At 39.1% G+C, this 18917-nt stretch overlaps 1 protein-coding gene across 2 annotated transcripts in view; it reads right to left on the bottom strand.

Annotated features, from left to right (window-relative positions):
* The window catches only part of LOC126480716 (probable Dol-P-Man:Man(7)GlcNAc(2)-PP-Dol alpha-1,6-mannosyltransferase), a 172348-nt gene that overhangs the window by 34236 nt on the left and 119195 nt on the right, over window positions 1–18917 (bottom strand). For both annotated transcript variants that reach the window (XM_050103970.1, XM_050103969.1), the window contains exon 7: window positions 17192–17418. In XM_050103970.1, the coding sequence (XP_049959927.1) occupies window positions 17192–17418 (227 nt within the window). The remainder of the gene's footprint in view (window positions 1–17191; window positions 17419–18917) is intronic.

Genomic DNA, 18917 nt, shown 5'->3' with positions numbered 1-18917 from the left:
ATATTCCATTAATCCATGTTCCAACATCAGTGATGCATTGCCCACAGCAATTGTGACTGACAATGTAGCAGGGTCACATGGAAACACATATGGATTGTCTACTGTGAGCCCCTATGTTCATCATAATCTCTAATGAGGTGTGGACATCCAACATGTTTCACCTGTTCGTGATTTCACCATCCTTCAACCACTATCCACAGATGTTCATGACAGTAGCATGCAAACAGAAAACCAGCTTCACCATTTCCAAGATGCTCATTCACATATGCCACATCATAAAATACTGTCCTGTGACAAACAATATTAAGAGGAGGAAAGATGCTATTCACCATACAGCAGAGGTGCTGAGTCATGATAGGCACAACAAAAAAATTCACACAATTATAGCTTTTGGCCATTAAGGCCTTTGTCAGCAATACACACATACGCGCGCGCGTGCAGAGGAGACTGCAGACAAGTGTACAAGTTGCACTTGTGTGTGTGTGTGTGTGTGTGTGTGAGACAAAGGTCTTAATGGCCAAAAGCTATAATTATGTGAATTTTTTTTGTTGTGCCTATCGCGACTCATCGCCTCTGCTGTATGGTGAGTAGCAACTTTCCCTCTCTTAATACTGTTAAATTCCATCCTGGATTTTCCATTGTTTGATTTTTGTCCTCTGTCAAAGTCACTTATGTCAATGGATTTACTAAAATGATTCCCCATTTACCTCTGCTCCACATATTTACTTTTCTTACTGTGTCCCCAGCCCGTAACACAACTAGGTGACATTTAGTCCCACAGTGGGTGCTGGTCACAGTATTTTGGCTCATCAGTGTATGTATATATGCATTTTTAAACTTTACACATGACATATAATGCTCAGCTAACAATGAGTTGACAACATAATGTCTGTCTTTCTTGGAGCTCGTGTTCCATTTATGGTACATTCAATATTCTGATGTTCAAACAACTTTTCATCATTAATGAGAAAAATTTTTCCCAAATATATGAGAGATGATATTTTTTGTTGGTTTGAGTGGATCAACTTCTTTAGTTCATGTCTGTCATTTACTGATGGGTTCTCTGTGAAGGAAACCAGAAAACTCACAAAATCTTAACTTCTGCAGAGAGAGATGTCAATTGAATCTATGTTAAACAATGCTTGCTGCCTCTCTCTGGGCTGAAGTGTAATAAAAATTATTTACAGATGGAGCATAAATGGAAAGTGGAAAACAAACCATTTAATGTCCCATAAGGCTACCAGTTGACAAGATGATATGCAACAATTCAGATCTTTACAGCACAAATACTGCTGCAGGATAGTGAAATGGATAATCCTGCCACACATCAACTCAAAATCAACAGTTCTAATGACATTGTGAAATGTAATAGCTTTCAGGTCGTCGGCCAATAAAGAACTGTTGCATTCCTTTACTGGCAGAAGCTATAAAATTAACATTCCTACTAACAGGTTTGCCAATAAATAAGGTAGTCTCAGAATAAATGGCACATATTTTCTTCCATTCCAGCACAGCATACGTGTATTACAAATAGGACATAACTACATAAGAGGTAAAGCGTCCATAAAATATAAATATATACGTAACTCAAAACAAACTACACTCTACTTCAGGTTACGAGAAATGCCATCTTTGCAGAAACACTAGCCACCTGAGGTACAGAAATTTTAGAAAAGTTTTTGCCACCGCTGTACTAAAAGTGCTAGAAACAGGCCTGTAGATAATATAACATTTAATATCTTTTTAAGGCTCAACAGTCTTACACTGAGGAAAATATACAAATCAGGATACAAATTTTTATTCATCAATGTTTTTAGAAAATAATCTTCATGACATGTAAATTTACCACTGTTCAAATATCAGAAGATTAACCTACATTCTATTAAAAGAAATCTTACATGTACTTTCCTAAACACTTCTATCACTCATTAAGCAGTTTAAAGCAATATATACAGTTCTGAGTCTTTGTTGTTGATTAAAGCTCTAAAATTCAGAGACAACCATTCACAGATTTTATACTGTCATAAATCTATACTTTATGAGAAAAGTGCAGCACTGCTAAACCTCAGTCACATGTACCTTTTGAAAAATTATTGATACAACTTTTATCATAAGAATCTACGAGAGAGGAAAACTGTAAAAATTGTAACTAATTATTTTATAACCGGTCTTTTATGGAAGATAAGATTTCAAATGATTTCATTAGAGATAATTACTACATTATAACAATAAGTGACAATTTAACTGCAAGCATTGATTTTATGAGTTTATGTTTAACACAATCCAAGATAGCCCCATAATTGAATTTCATAAAGCTCAGAGGAAGCAATAGTTTCAGCACCAGGGACAGTCAAATGAAAACTGAACACCCGCCACTATGAGACCATGGAATGGTTCCATTCAAAAGTAATCCAAATGTGCTTTATGAGATGTGGGATGTTTCCACAGTTGGCTTTGCATCTGCCCTCAAGCTTTTGGGAGGCTGTTAGATGGAATCCTCCTGTTGCACAATAATGCTCACCCCCACACTGCCATTCAGATGAAGGCTACACTTCAGAAGTTTGATTGGGAAGTACTGCAACATCCTTCGTATAGCAAAGATCTTTCAGTGTGTGATTATCACAGCTTTGGCAACCTATAGAAAGACATTCATGGATGTCAGTTTCAGCCGGATGAGGAAATATAAGAGTGGGCATGGCTATGGATACATCGGTGGCCGACTGTTTTCCACAAAACAGAAACTGATCATCATGTCCCCCAATGGGATAAATGTGTTAATATGTGTGATGATTACTTTTGAATGGAACCATTCTCTGGTCTGCTTTTTGGGTGGGTGTTTGGTTTTAATTTGATTACCCCTTATATTGCAATATTTATAGCCAGTGAAAGAATATGTAGTTTGCATGCATTTGGTTTCTTTGGCTGCTTAGTAAAAGTTAAAGCTTTCCTCAACCCAAAGTCGGCTTGAAGACTTACGTGTGTAACAAGCATGGCCCTATTGGAACTGGTGTGCTCTTTCCTTCCTCCAACCTTAAAAGTGACTCAGCCCACAAGGTAAAGGAGGACAATTCAACACGGACTCCAAACCATGGTGTAACTTGGCATTGTGAACATTAAAAAATCATTTCCAGAGGTAAATAAGCAATAAGTGACAAAAGAATGTCCTACAACAAACTGGGGACTGAGGAAAAAAATTTAAGGAAGAAACATTACATGATGAGCACAATGAGGAAAAATTTGTACTTAGGGCACCAGTGTAACAATGATAACAGAACATACTCGAGTTGACAAAAATGCAAATGCTAGCCAAGTCTGCAGGTTGCGCTGTTTCATTTGACCAAGAACAGCACCTTTGCAATGTCCTTAATACATTGCAAGGATTAGTTGTGGTCAGAACAGTGTTCCGTGAAGTTATGAGACCATTACCTCAGAGCTAAGCGAATTTGAACATGGGCAAATTGTTGGTGCTCGTAAAGTCGGGGCTTCTGTAACCACAGCAGTCAACATATTTGATGTTTCAAGAGGCACTGTAACGAAAATTTGAACCGCATCTAGGGGAAGCAGAAAACATCAGCTGTTAAGTCCCATCTTTGATGAAAGTGTCTGTTTAAAGTGATCATGTAAGACAGTCACTGAAGAAGACCATGAAGAAAAATAAGAGGACGAGAGCTGCAAAAATCACTGCAGAATGGAATGTAGCACTCATGAACTGTGTCAGAATCAAAACAATACAAAGGAAACTCAATAAGCAGGGTATACCAGGGCAAGCTGGAGTACCAGAACCTCTCATCAGTGATGCAAACGCCCATAACAGGAAAATGTGGTGTGGTGCTGAAGCTATAAAACCTGGACAATGGAGCAATGGATATAAGTCCTTTGGTTGGATGAATCTTCTTTCACACGGTTTCCACCTTCTGGCCAATTTTACATCCCAAAGATGAAACATGGTGGGGGATCAGTGATGATTTGGGCTACCTTACCATGGTATTCCATGGGCCCATGGTTACTTAGGAAGGTCACATTACTGCCAATGATTACGTGACCATTGTGGCTTATCAGGTCCATCCCGTGACACCATGTTTGTTCCCCAATGTTGATGCTTTATTCCAAGAAGTTAGGACCCCCCCCCCCCCCCCTTCACTCAGACTGCATTATGCAGGACCAATTTTGTGGGCATGAAGATAAATTGTCACATCTCCCATGGTCACTACAGTTACAGTTTTATTGAACCTCTGTGGTCTACTTTGGAGAGAAGGGAACAAGATCGCTATCCACCCCCATCCTTGTTATGTAAACTTGCAACAATTTTGCTCAAAGAATGGTAAAAAATTCCCTTGAAAACCATAGAGGACTTGTATTTATCCATTCAACAAAATGAGCCATTTTGTACACATTATAATACAATGCAATTATTTGAAAACTGAATGCAACCAACCACAGAAAAGATACAATTTTCAGTACAGTTATGTAACATTCTGGTGTGTAAAATGAAGTTCATATAATAAGTATTATTTAAATAAATGGCAGAACATGACAAATACAGCTCATACAAGGTCTGTCCAAAAAATTCCAGAACATTCACAATTTCGTGCCAGTGGTGTGTTGGGGCGAAATGCAGTTAGCATCCCTGCACATGCCTGCATTTTCTTTGACAAAGAAATTTGACAAAGATCTTTGATGTGGCATTAAAAAGGAGTATTACACTGTCATCATATTTTTCGTCAAATTTCAAGATGGCGGAGACAACAACTACTAGTTATTATGTGCCGCAGTTGCTTGTACCACAATTGCATTGTGTGTACATTTGGAAAAAATGTGGCACAAAAAAGGAAACATACTTGGGTGAAGCCATGGGCATTATGATGAGATAATAAAAGCATTCAGAAAAATTTGTTACAAGAGCTGCAAGTGGAGGACGTCAAATCTCATACAAATGACTTACGAATGGATGAGAGTGTTTTTCAGTATTTGCTCAGCAAAGTGGTTTCTCACGTTACAAGACAGAATACTCACTTGAGAGATGCTATATGTGCAAAAGACAGGCTCACCATGACACTACGATTTCTTAATACAGGACAGAGCTACTCTAGCAGCATTCGAATACCACATTGCCCATTAACCAAAATAATTCCACGAATGTGTGAAGTGATTTATAAAGCACTGAAGGGGGAATATCTAAAGGTAAATAAATGTTTAGTAAATTTTATGGGCAATAAGAACTATTTTTATTTTTGAATAATTTAATTAATAGAATTAGAGTTCCTATAACTACAAAATTAATAAAAAGTATGGAACAGATGAAGTACTTTTTAACTTGTGGCATCTAGAGTTCAAAAATAGAGAAAGTAAAATGGAGAGCTAAGAATTTTTTTTATTTTTTATTTTAGAGTTTGACCACCTCCTCTATTCAGTCTTGCTAAAAAGCTGCCTGGATGTTTCCAGATGTAGAGGTGGATGGCTGAAGCTGTGGTTGTGGATGTGAGGTCATCTGCAACACATTCCACCTGCCCATCAGCACATGGTTAATAGCATGCATTGTGCCCCTTGCTTATCCCCCACCCCAGTTGAAGCAAGGTTATCAAAAAAGAGTCCCAAGCATCACTGGTCCTGACTTTGAAGCCATGTTTACAAACACACTACAGACGCGTCAAATAGCCGTAGCGATGCCAGTGCTCCAAGCAGTTACATTTCACATTGCAGCGAACAGAAGATGAACAAATTTTATGATCAAATCCACTTTGAGGCTCTAGATTTGATCATATTTCTTCAACACAATGCGAGATTTGACAATGTTCCCTACTACACTGTCAAATACACTCCTGGAAATGGAAAAAAGAACACATTGACACCGGTGTGTCAGACCCACCATACTTGCTCCGGACACTGCGAGAGGGCTGTACAAGCAATGATCACACGCACGGCACAGCGGACACACCAGGAACCACGGTGTTGGCCGTCGAATGGCGCTAGCTGCGCAGCATTTGTGCACCGCCGCCGTCAGTGTCAGCCAGTTTGCCGTGGCATACGGAGCTCCATCGCAGTCTTTAACACTGGTGGACGTGAACCGTATGTGCAGTTGACGGACTTTGAGCGAGGGCGTATAGTGGGCATGCGGGAGGCCGGGTGGACGTACCGCCGAATTGCTCAACACGTGGGGCGTGAGGTCTCCACAGTACATCGATGTTGTCGCCAGTGGTCGGCGGAAGGTGCACGTGCCCGTCGACCTGGGACCGGACCGCAGCGACGCACGCCAAGACCGTAGGATCCTACGCAGTGCCGTAGGGGACCGCACCGCCACTTCCCAGCAAATTAGGGACACTGTTGCTCCTGGGGTATCGGCGAGGACCATTCGCAACCGTCTCCATGAAGCTGGGCTACGGTCCCGCACACCGTTAGGCCGTCTTCCGCTCACGCCCCAACATCGTGCAGCCTGCCTCCAGTGGTGTCGCGACAGGCGTGAATGGAGGGACGAATGGAGACGTGTCGTCTTCAGCGATGAGAGTCGCTTCTGCCTTGGTGCCAATGATGGTCGTATGCGTGTTTGGCGCCGTGCAGGTGAGCGCCACAATCAGGACTGCATACGACCGAGGCACACAGGGCCAACACCCGGCATCATGGTGTGGGGAGCGATCTCCTACACTGGCCGTACACCACTGGTGATCGTCGAGGGGACACTGAATAGTGCACGGTACATCCAAACCGTCATCGAACCCATCGTTCTACCATTCCTAGACCGGCAAGGGAACTTGCTGTTCCAACAGGACAATGCACGTCCGCATGTATCCCGTGCCACCCAACGTGCTCTAGAAGGTGTAAGTCAACTACCCTGGCCAGCAAGATCTCCGGATCTGTCCCCCATTGAGCATGTTTGGGACTGGATGAAGCGTCGTCTCACGCGGTCTGCACGTCCAGCACGAACGCTGGTCCAACTGAGGCGCCAGGTGGAAATGGCATGGCAAGCCGTTCCACAGGACTACATCCAGCATCTCTACGATCGTCTCCATGGGAGAATAGCAGCCTGCATTACTGCGAAAGGTGGATATACACTGTACTAGTTTACTAGTGCCGACATTGTGCATGCTCTGTTGCCTGTGCCTATGTGCCTGTGGTTCTGTCAGTGTGATCATGTGATGTATCTGACCCCAGGAATGTGTCAATAAAGTTTCCCCTTCCTGGGACAATGAATTCACGGTGTTCTTATTTCAATTTCCAGGAGTGTATCTCTCACATAAATATTTGAAATATCAGCTTTGTCAAATAAATATGATAGTGTAATATTGGCCTTGGTTATTGTTTAGTGTTGTATTGAGTAGAATGTTGTATTGCACAGTTTGCCAAATTTTGAGGTGGCAGAATTAGAAGAACAGTGCATCTGCATCAAATTTTGCATGAAAATTGGAAAACCTTTATGGAGACACACCAAATGATGCAGGAAGCCTACAGTAGTGAGTGCTTAAGCCATACTCAGTGTTACAAACAGTTCATGTGGTTTAAAAATGGCCAGATGGAAGTTAAAGGTGACACTTTGTTTAGGATGCCATTTGACGTCTACCGGCGACGCTCATGTCAGGAATGTCAATGAAATTGTACATGCCAATCAAAGACCAACTGCCCAAGAACAGAAGAATGTAACATTTCAGTTGGTTCATGTCACAAAATCCTGACAAAGAATCTTGTAATGCATCATCTTGTCCACAAGTTCATCCCATAGCTCACGAATCGAGACCAGAAAAACCTTCACCTACCAATCAGTGGAGAGCTTTTGGATCACACAAATGAGAACAAGATTTTCATTAAGAGAGTCTTAACTGGTGATGAGATGTGGGCTATAGTGATGATGTTGAGACCAAGGTCCAATCTTCACAATGGGTTCAGAAAAGTTCTCCAAGACCAAAAAAAGCCCATTAGGTCAGGTCAAACATCAAAGCCATGTTGATAGTTTTTGACTCTGAAGGATTAGTTCATCATGAATTTATGCCACAGGGACAAACTGTTAATTGATGGTACTATCAGCACATTTTGCAATGCCTGTGAGAAAATGTGAAAAGGAAACGGCCTAAAATGTGGTGAGACAATTCATGGCTATTGCATCATGATAATGCACCCACACATTCACAGCCCCGGATCTATGATATTTCTGAACTGGGGCAAAAACCTGATAGTGATGCCCCCCTCCCCTCTCAAGTGTTTGAGATAGGATGTCAAAAATTTTTAAAAAATTGATTTTTCAAAAATATGTTCAATTTGTAGTACACATCTTTCTGAGGAGTTTGATACATAAAATATATAAGTTCAAGGAAATGTAAGGCATGTTATTTGCTCTTGAGTGTGCCAAAGTGCACTGCCATGCCACTTCACACAGCATTCTTCTATAGGAATTTAAGACCAATAAAAATGAGACATCAAGACCATACATATTTCTTCAATCCTTAGTTCCCAACATTTTTTTTCCTCTCTCATCTTTCTACAGCTTTACATGGCATGCTTTCCTTTCTGCGACAGAGTCTATTAAGTCATCAAAGTTTGTCAAATCTTTTGCTACATGAAAACTCAAAATCTTGTTGTCCAATACTGAAAAAGCTGCTAATAAGAATAGTACCCAAGACTTGTGTGGTTTCTCTATTTGATTACATCTGTTTTGTCACTGTCTGTTTGATACAATGTAACAGGCCTTTCTAATATTGCAGCAATTGTAACACATGCCAAATAAGCAAGACTGTTTTGGTACAAATGGTCATTTGTATGCACCTCATTTACATAAATAACATGACAGATCATAATTCATGAAGAACCAATATCAAATGCCTATTAGGCCTACAATAAGCAAAAAGTTTTATGTTAGGAAATAATTTCACGTTTCATTCGTACGCTCCAGCTTCTCAAACACAAGATCGTAAAGTAGCAGTACAAAATTTTTATATAAATTTTGAATAATCATATTCTTCCACACAATTTATGTGAGGTCCCCATTTCTTCTGATTTCTCATTCTGACAAACAATCTTGTCATCTTTAATTCTGTAACTATTCCTACCTTTCAAAAAAACTTGTTCTCTGGATAACTTCACTAACCCTGCCAGAATCACCGATTTAGTTATCCCGCATCTATTCTCCAGTTAGGCATTATTACATGTCCGTACAGAGCATTTTAAGTACTGTTCTGAGAACTGTACTTAAATGGCTACTAACCGGGGACTGTATAACTGGTCCACAGTAGTGCAATGACCTGGCAAAAATTTTCTATCAAAATTTCATTTTCTGTGATACACCGAGAAGATAATTTGTAATCTTTCTTATTTGTTATTCCTGTGAGCCATTTATTTCCACTCTGGTAATCTGAATCTACGGATTTTGCTAACAATTATAACAACACTGATCATTTGCACAGCCAGTCAACCACATAAACAAACAGTGATTGGCATTCACTCATTCCGCCCTGTCCTCTATTGTCCACGGGAAAGTTTTTTATTTCTAGGTGCTATGGTGATTCCCCTGGCAGAGACATCACGTACTTTATGCACACATTCAAAAATTGACTTATGATTCATTCAGAAATCAACTTAGAATGTGTTCAAAAATGTTCAAAATCGAACAGGGATGCGTTTCAAAATCATATGAATAACCAATAGATCAATGTGCACTGGATGATAGGCGCTTTGTGAAACAAGGTTTCTTTCTTCAAGAAAAAGGACTGGTTAGCCTGGTTCTCGTATGGCTGTGTTCCATTATAGGATATAGATCGTATCTGTTTTTTTTTTTTCTTTCTTTTTTTGTGTGGCTGTGTTCCAGCCTCTGTTTTTTTTAAAGATTTCATTGGTTTTTAAGATGTGGTAAAACCACAGCAGCTATCATAAATTGTTTTATTTATTACTCAGTCACAGCTAGTTTTGGGACTATAAATTCATATCTTCAGGTGAAAAACAGGTGAACTTGAAGAAGATATAATGTTTACAGTAAGATCTAACCTTAGTCTGACTGTGCCAAAATGTCACAGTGTCAATTACCACATAAGGACTACGGATGTGGTTAGATCTCCATGAGGGTAAATAATAGATGTCCCCTATCTTCCCACTTGAAATCAGTGTGTAATAAATGCAACTGTCATCCACAAAATGAAAGAACTCATGAGGCAAGATGAAACACTAAAAGTAAAGTGATGGTAAGAATGAAATCCAAAGAAATGGAAAAGTATCCCTCAGTAGAAACTGCTTACTAACAATGGGAGTGAAAAAACCACAGGTGAAGTGGCTAGGACACCAGCACAACACATGCTGAGTGCGTGGGTCATGTTCACAGAAGATCGCCGAGGTGTGCAGGCGCAGAATCGGAGGACCAACAAAGGAGCCCAGTGACCTCAGGCACACATAAGCAATGGTAGGAACCAAACCCAAGCAAGAAATTATCTACATGACAGTACGAGAAGACAAGGGAACATAAAACCAAAATACGGAATCACCAGTTATGAAAAACAGTATAACTGAGAAACAATGTAAAGTGCCTTGATGGATTGACAGTGTCATAAGCAACTGTGTTTAAGTGTGAGGTAATACACCACATTTGTGCAAGCAAGTAAAATATAAGAACGAACTGATTATCAACTATCGCTGAAAACAATGTATTGCTTCAAAAGGGTCACAAAAGTAGCTGTGACTGAGTGATAAGTAAAACAATATCTGATAGCTGTTGTGGTTTTATTAGTTACTATAGCTGTGGTAACCCCACACACCAAGTGAAGTGTATTTTTGTTCTTACTGGTCACCTTCCTACAAATACCAACAGATTTTTTCAGTAACAATTTTAATCTTGTTTGATGTTACTATCCTATTTAAACAAATACTGAATATTGTAGCTTACCTTCACTAACCTCCATAAGGGGAAGGTAATCAGAACCAAGTGTGATGTTGAATGAAATATTAATTTCTTGTGTGTACCACTACATGAATCTCTGATTTCCACCTTCTAATAATGCTTAACATATATATAACAAATAGTGTTCGTGAAAGGTTGCTACCTTGTCTAATAACTTCACCTGTCAGAACATGTTTAGTTAGATTTCTATCCCTTTCCTTAAGTTCAACTGCAAAGGAAAACTAAGCTGAATTTGTAATTACTATGAGCAATGGATTACAATTACCTTTTTTTATGAACTGAATAGGCCAAAAATATGGAATCAAAAACCTGTATGAGCCAGGCAAACCTCTCTACTGCCAATAACATTAAACTCATTGCTCATAGTTTCTGTTCAAAGGCAAAAGATCTCACTGTGCAGTGTCACATACTAGATGTGGCAGATGAAAGAGTAACACTAATGGCTACTAATTATTCTTAATCAGTGTTTATACAATGCTTTCAGTCATAGCTGAGATGCCACTGATGTGATTAATTTTGGGAAGAACATAAAAGAATTTGTACAGAGTAGTAAAGTAAAAATGGAGTAGTTAATAGGTATTTTGCTCTGCTAACAGAACAAAATTTCAGTCGAAATAAACTGATTCTGAGTTGGACTCTGAATATGACACTTAGCAAGATGAAGAGAACGTGATATTCTTATGATTGTCAGGGCCAGTTTGAGAACATATTTTAACACAAGTGACTTATCACTGCGTGCTCCCTCCTTCCCCATTTTCTCTCTTACACTTTCAGCTGTGTCAGTTTTCACAACTAATTGCGATAGGCATTGTATACAAATCTAACATTTTGGCACTACTTGTTTCCCTCTCAGCTTGGCACCACAAGCAACCACTACTAAGTATGATGCATCATGTATAAAAAAACTAGCAGTTGTGGTGCCCCTCTCAGCTTGGCACCCTAAGTGGTGGCAGCCTGTGCCTCAGCCTTAAGCCAGTTCTGATGGTAGCATGGCAGGGCAATGAATTGTAAGCACTGGAAAGATTGCAATGCAGTGAGCCAGACTTCCAAACTACAGTGAAAATGTTACTAATTCAAGGAATTCCACTGCAAAATTTCTCTACAAGAGATTTTAAAAGTTATGGAAATAAATAAAACAGTAGTTTTTTTGGCAAATATGACATTCATTAATTTTCCTTTGAAAATGTTTCCCTTACTTTGTCTGCTTGAGAAATATTCGTCAGATGAAATACAACACAATTAAGTTTCTTTTTACAAAAATCTATCTATCAGAAATAATTACAGGTAATGAGACACAAAGCATCTCAAGTACCCATGGATGAGTGAAAATTTTTATAATTTTGTGTTTGCAGGAGTAATGAAGGCACCTTGGATCCAAATAGTAAGAAGTTGCACACCAGGCAGGAGTCGTTGCTGCAATTTAAAAACAAACAAATGAATAAAAAATGAAGTGACTGTTGGTGAAGTTGAGTTTGGAGCAAGATCTAATCAAATAATTTTAAAAAAATAATCATTTTAAGTTTGGGCTTGTTTAATTAACACCCTGGACCACATCACAGAAGTACTGCATACTTCACATGAACCTGCTTCATTAAGAGTTGCTTCCAAGACATAACTGTGTATGTGGGTAGCACACACAAACTCTTCATACGAGATGGTCCAATAAAATTATTAGGTGACTGATTATATGTGCCTGAAGGCAAAATTTCCCTTAAATCTGTACATAATGGAAATTGACTGAATTTTGAGTATGCCTGCTTGCTTGCGCCATTACTTCATCCACTTGGAAGCATCCAGTGAAGAGATTGTCATCTGACTGACTTCAAAGAGGCTGAAAAGTTTCTTGGTATGTAATTTTTGTGACTGCTGTATGAAGGAAATGGAATCAATTATATTCTTTTAGAACATCCAACACTATATATTGGTGTAATTCTTATGGCAGACATGAGGAGTTTTGCTCCAGATGAATTTTGAGAAATAATATATCTTGACATGTGAAATAATGCCTATTTGGTAACGTTAAGGGCAGTAACAACACACGGAAAATATTAACATAATCATAGGCCCTTCTATCGACCACCAGATTCTCCTCCTGGTGCAACCAAAAATTTTAAAGAAAATCTCAGTTCACTATACATAAGTTCCAAAATGATACTGCAATCATTGCAGGAGACTAATTACCCGACAATCAACTGTGATAATTATAGTTTCCTTAGTGGAGGGCGTGACAAGACATCCTGTGAAACGTTACTAAACTAGCTGCACAGATAGTTCAGAAACCCACTCATGATGGAAATATAATAGATCTAATGGCAACAAATAACCTGACCTCTTTGAGGGAGTCAGAGTATTCCATAATGGATATAAAACAAATCATCGAGCTGCAGATAAAGAGATGCTGAATGAAACTTGTGTGACAGTCAAAACATCAATGCATGAAATATTCATTGACTACTGTAGGCGAAAACTGTCAAATGATCTTTCACAAAACCCAACAATATTTTGGTCATACGTAAAGACTTAGTGGCATCAAAGTTCGTGACCAGTCACTCACTCATGGACGAGACTGGAGCTGAAGTTGAGAGTAAAAAGCAAAAGCAAAAATACTTAACTCTGTTTTCAAATGTTTCTTTACAAAGGAAAAACCCAGGAGAACTGCCCCAATTTAAATCTCTTACCACTGAAAAGAGGAGTGAAACCAGTATTATTGTCATTAATGTCGGGAAACAGCTGAAACTGTTAAAATTGAACAAAGCTTCGCATCCCAATGGAATTTCTATCGGATTCTATATTGAATTTTTGTGTGCGTTAGCTCCTCTTCTGACTATAATCTATCTTAGATCCCTCAAACAAAAAATGGTGGCCAGTGGTTGGAAGAAAGCATAGGCAACAACCATCTACAAGACGGATTGGGACCCACAAAACTACCATCCACTATCTGCGACACTGATCTGTTGCAGAAACTTAGAACATATTGTGACCCCCTAAATATCACTCCTGCAGGGGTTGTGAGAATAAGATTAGATCAATTACACTACACACAGAGGCATTCAATCAATCATTTTTTGCATGCTCCATATGTGAATGGAACAGGAATAATCTCTAACAACCAGTTCAATCGGACGCCCTCCATCACGTACTTTGCAATGGTTCGTAGAGTATAGGTGTAGATGTAAATCACTTTGAACTGTTGCCTTTTGTTACGTAGGCTCAAAAATACACTGTTCTTACAACTGATGGCCATTGCAAAGGAAACTGATGGAAATACTGCTAAGAAATATCTATAACTCAGTTCCAGAATTTTTAGAATTTTGGCCAACTATAGAATCTTTCCATTCACTGGGTCTCTTTTGTAAGTTTCTACTGGCAGAGGAGTACATTATTTTCATGTCTGCTGAAGCTTTCACCTAAAGGTGATGTCACATTAGATAACATTAGGGCTATAGGGAGGACGGAAGTCTCTTAAATGAAATGATATTATGAAAAGGGTAGTTGCTATTCTCTGTGTGTGTTTTCTATTTTTGACAAAGGCCTTGTTGGACAAAAGCTTATTTTGTGATAGTCTTTTTGTAGTGTGTATCTGCTATTCAGCATCTCTGCTATATGGCGAGTTGCAACTATCCATTCCATAATACTGTAAATTCCATGCTGGATTTTCCATTGTTTGCTTCTTACACGAAATAGAACATATTTTTGAGCATTTTGTTTAAGTAGTGATGTCATACTTCAGAATATGCTGCCTGGTCTCAACATGGGATGGGTTGTTTTAAGCATGTCTCAGTCTTGAATATGCATTGATCCTTGTACCACTTGTGCATCCATTGTTGTGAACAAAGCATGAAACATTTCAACACTACCTTCATGGCAAACAGCAACTGTTATTTCCTTGGCAGACCAAAACTCTCAGACTTCTGAGGGATACTCCCACAGATTGGTTTCTAAAGTAGTAGAATTTACAAATACTGTATTGTACTTGCACTAGATGATGATGACTCTGTTAAATGCATACATTCAGATCTACCTGAGGCCTTTGGCACTCTTCACCACGTAATTTTGCCAAAGAAGCTTGAATAATTAGGAATAGACGCAGCAGCACATGATGAATAAAATTGGGTATGGAGTGCAGACAGAACAGGTCTCAAATGAAGTTTGTTTCGCAACACACTTATCAGATACAAAACACATAAATGTAGGAGGTCTTGAGGCTTGTATCTTAAGAACATGACTGACCTTTTTATACATCAACAAATTTCCAAACCCTGTTAAACATGGAGAAAAAGACAGCAGCATTGTAAGCACAGATTAAGTACCAGAAACATGGTAGAGAAATCAGATGAAACACTCCAGAATGTTCACAACTGGTCAGCATAAAATACAGTAACAATGGACGAAAAAAAAAAAAAAAAAAAAAAAAAAAACCACCACCATTAATGACAGCTTACTGATGATAAATAATGCAGTCACATTAAACATAGATGATAATTCTACAGTGCAGTGTAGCAAATACAAAATTTTGGGGACAAATATTGACTTCCAGGCAAAGTGGAACAAGCATATTGCAAAGAGAATGTCATTAATAAGTTATTTGCTTGTATTTTTGTCACCAGTGTGAAGCAGAAAATGTATCATACGAGGGTTGTTTTTTTATGTAAGGGCTGTTCGCGCGTATAGTCCCGTAGTTTGCGCGGACGCCGCAACACGCCGCCGCACCACTTGCTGGTATCCTTCCCGTTCACACTGATGCAAGTTGCAGCTCTGTAGCTGACGTGTACGCATCACTGTGTTACTTTATAATGTTTACAATTATTAAATCGCCCGCCGCGTGTGAGATACGGTCAGTGATATGTTTTTTGACTGCGAGAAGCCTATCAGCTGCAGAAATTCATCGTCAGTTAACAGAAGTTTATGGCTTGAATGCAATGAGTGAAGGTAAAGTGCGTCAATGGGTTAGAGAGTTTAAAAATTGCCATCAAAACATCCATGACGAAGAACGCTTAGGCCGGCCCTGTGTGATCACTGATGATTTGGAGGCTGCAGTCGAAACAAAGATTCGTGAGGACAGAAGATTCACAATTTCCACTCTTTCTTTGGAATTTCCACAAGTTTCAAGATCGCTTTTGTACAAAATTGTGTCCGAAAACCTAAACTTTAAGAAACTGTGTTCTCGGTGGGTACCCAGACTCCTCACAGAGGACCACAAAGGGAAGAGATTTGCCACTTCATTGGACTTTTTGATTCATTACGAGGAAGAAGGGGATGACATGTTGAGTCAAATTGCCACTGGAGATGAAACATCGGTATCCCATATCACTCCCGAAAGCAAGCGACAATCGATGGAATGGCGACACACAACCTCACCCGTCAATGTCAAAGCCAAACAGACGATGTCAATGCGCAAGATTGTGGCAACTGTGTTCTGGGACCGGCGCGGTGTTTTGCTAGTGGACTTTATGCCATGAGGAACGACAATCAACTCAGATGCCTACTGTGCAACTCTAAAGAAGCTCTGCAGAGCAATTCAAAACAAAAGGCACCGCATGCTGACAAAAGGAGTTTTGCTCCTGCACGATAATGCTAGGCCTCACACCTCTCAAAAGACTCGGGATTTGATTGATTCTTTTGGCTGGGAAGTTTTGGACCATGCACCATACAGCCCCGACCTTGCTCCTAGCAATTTTCACCTTTTCCAGTACCTAAAACACCATCTTGGCGGGCAGCGCTTCAATGACGACGATGAAGTGAAAGCGGCCGTGAACTCTTGCCTGTTGGAGCAGGCGGCCGAATTCTTTGAAGAGGGAATTAAAAACTTAGTTGTACGGTATGACAAGTGCTTAAATAAACAAGGCAACTATGTAGAAAAATAGCTAAAAGTGTGTAGAATCAGAAAATAAAAGTTTTTTTACAAAAGTATTTGTATCTTTTTTTAAAAATAAAAACGGCTCTTACTTAAAAAACAACCCTCGTAGCTACCTATTACTCATTTGTACGTTTAGTCCTCGCCAATGGAAACATTTCTTGGAGATCAAAATTGCAAAAAATATGAACATTATTTTGCAAACAATAGGTAGGATGAGATCCAGATTTAATCCACATTTACCAGAAGAAATAAATAAAAAGCTCTAAACAATGTTTTTAACCAGTTAATCAAACTGTACAAACAAATCTTAAACATATAACCAACACTAACATATTTTAAAAGGCAGTTAAAGCACACCTCTTTCAAAACTGTAAAACTGCAACAAATGAATAATTAAAAATCTATTTGTCAGACTATAATATATCTTTACAGTAAAAGCAAAGCAGAATTAAAGTATCATTACTTACATCCTGTGACATGCACTAGCTGCTGCAATGTTCAGAAAAGGAAACACATATATTATGAATCTCAGTTCCTTGTGGGGAAGAAAAGAGAAAAGGAAGACAAAAACTATGGCAGGCAATATTAGCTTCCTGACCCTCTCATCATAATATGCTCCTATAGGAACAAGAAAAACAGAAAATGCCATTGCTCGTGGAATTGCAGAGTAGAAATACCACAGAAAAGGTGATGTCTGAAATTATGATTAAGGAATATTGTTAAATTCTCAAAAATACATATTTTAGTTTGTTTATTGTGTAACTGCCAAATGTGATGACACACTGTCATTGCGCTGTACTAATCAATCTACATTCATTTACACTGATTTTCTGATCCAAATTCAATCCTCCAGCATAGAAAATTAGGCATAGATGTAGTTTCAAGGATCTTTTTATTCCTTGCAAATATTACTTAGTGTCTTTTGTGTAGACAAAAAAACAACTTTTTACTCAGTGTGTAAATAATTACTACCACCTCCCAAAAGTCTATCATAGCTTGTCAACTCTTTGAAATTTCCCCACTTTCAAATGTATTCCAGGGAGTTGTCCTATACTTATCTTTTTTATAATGTCATCACATTATCTTTACTTTTATATGAAATTCTAAAGCTTGTAACTATCTTATTGGATGAAAAATGCAGTATTTTATCATACGAGGTCCATATCTTTACATTCTCTGACTGGCCTCACAGATGGAAACTTTCATGTGAGAAGGGTGTCTTATTGCTCAGATTATATTTCTCATATCCATAAATGCACATTCAAGCATTATTTTAATACCCTATTTTTTTAGCGGTAAGTCCATTTAATGTGGGCTCCTTTAACATGTTGACTACCACATGGTCACTGATGGACAAAGCCATTTCTCATGCAAGATGTCAGGTAAATGCCAGTAGCCCTATGCTCTAGTCTCTTTAAATGATGAGTTTCCAATGCAAATGAGAGACAAGTGTGACTTGTTGACAAAATGTACCACCTACAAGCCACATGGCCTGTAGATTAAAACTTGGCTATGTGAGATGATATCAGCTGAGTCTCTGTCATACTTGTGGCATCTCATATAGGGTAAATTTTCCACCTTGTACAAACTCTACGGATTGATCTATGAGAGGATATGGAAAAAAAAAGGTTTAATGAATTTACCTCCGGAAATGCATGGTTTCCTTGCTAGAGACCATTTATTCAATCATACTTTGTTACAGAGACTTCGGCCTAATACGTGCTGTACCATGTAGCCACAGTAACAGTATGCATGGTTTTCTCCTAGAGGATGGTACTGTTCCTCATACATCATTTCCTAGCACCCTCTTCTCCCATAGTAATTGGTAATGTTGTGTCCAGTTCACTTCTCTTGCTGACTCACCTTGTAGTGGATGTGATACAGCATGTACATAATGGCTCAGTATTCAAATCGAGAGCTTGCCAATACGGTGTTCACTTACGGAAAGGCAAATGGTAACAGGTGGCAAGCAGCAAGGTTGTATCAGGAGACCTATCCCCACTGACAACAACCACAGCATTCAAAGTTTGCAACAGTGTTTTGCCGTTTGTCTGACACACGATCGTTTCAGGAAGCAGGAAATCATAAAGGACATACCCGAAATGTTCAGACACCAGACCTGGAGGAAAATGTGATTAACACAGTGAAAGGTGACTGCCATGTCGGTACCAGGCAATCGGCCTGCCAGTACAG

The sequence above is a fragment of the Schistocerca serialis genome, chromosome 5 (genome assembly GCF_023864345.2).
Source record: "Schistocerca serialis cubense isolate TAMUIC-IGC-003099 chromosome 5, iqSchSeri2.2, whole genome shotgun sequence".
Taxonomy (NCBI): domain Eukaryota; kingdom Metazoa; phylum Arthropoda; class Insecta; order Orthoptera; family Acrididae; genus Schistocerca; species Schistocerca serialis.
The sequence above is the reverse complement of the archived record's forward strand: the minus strand, read 5'-3'. Positions and strand labels throughout refer to the sequence as shown.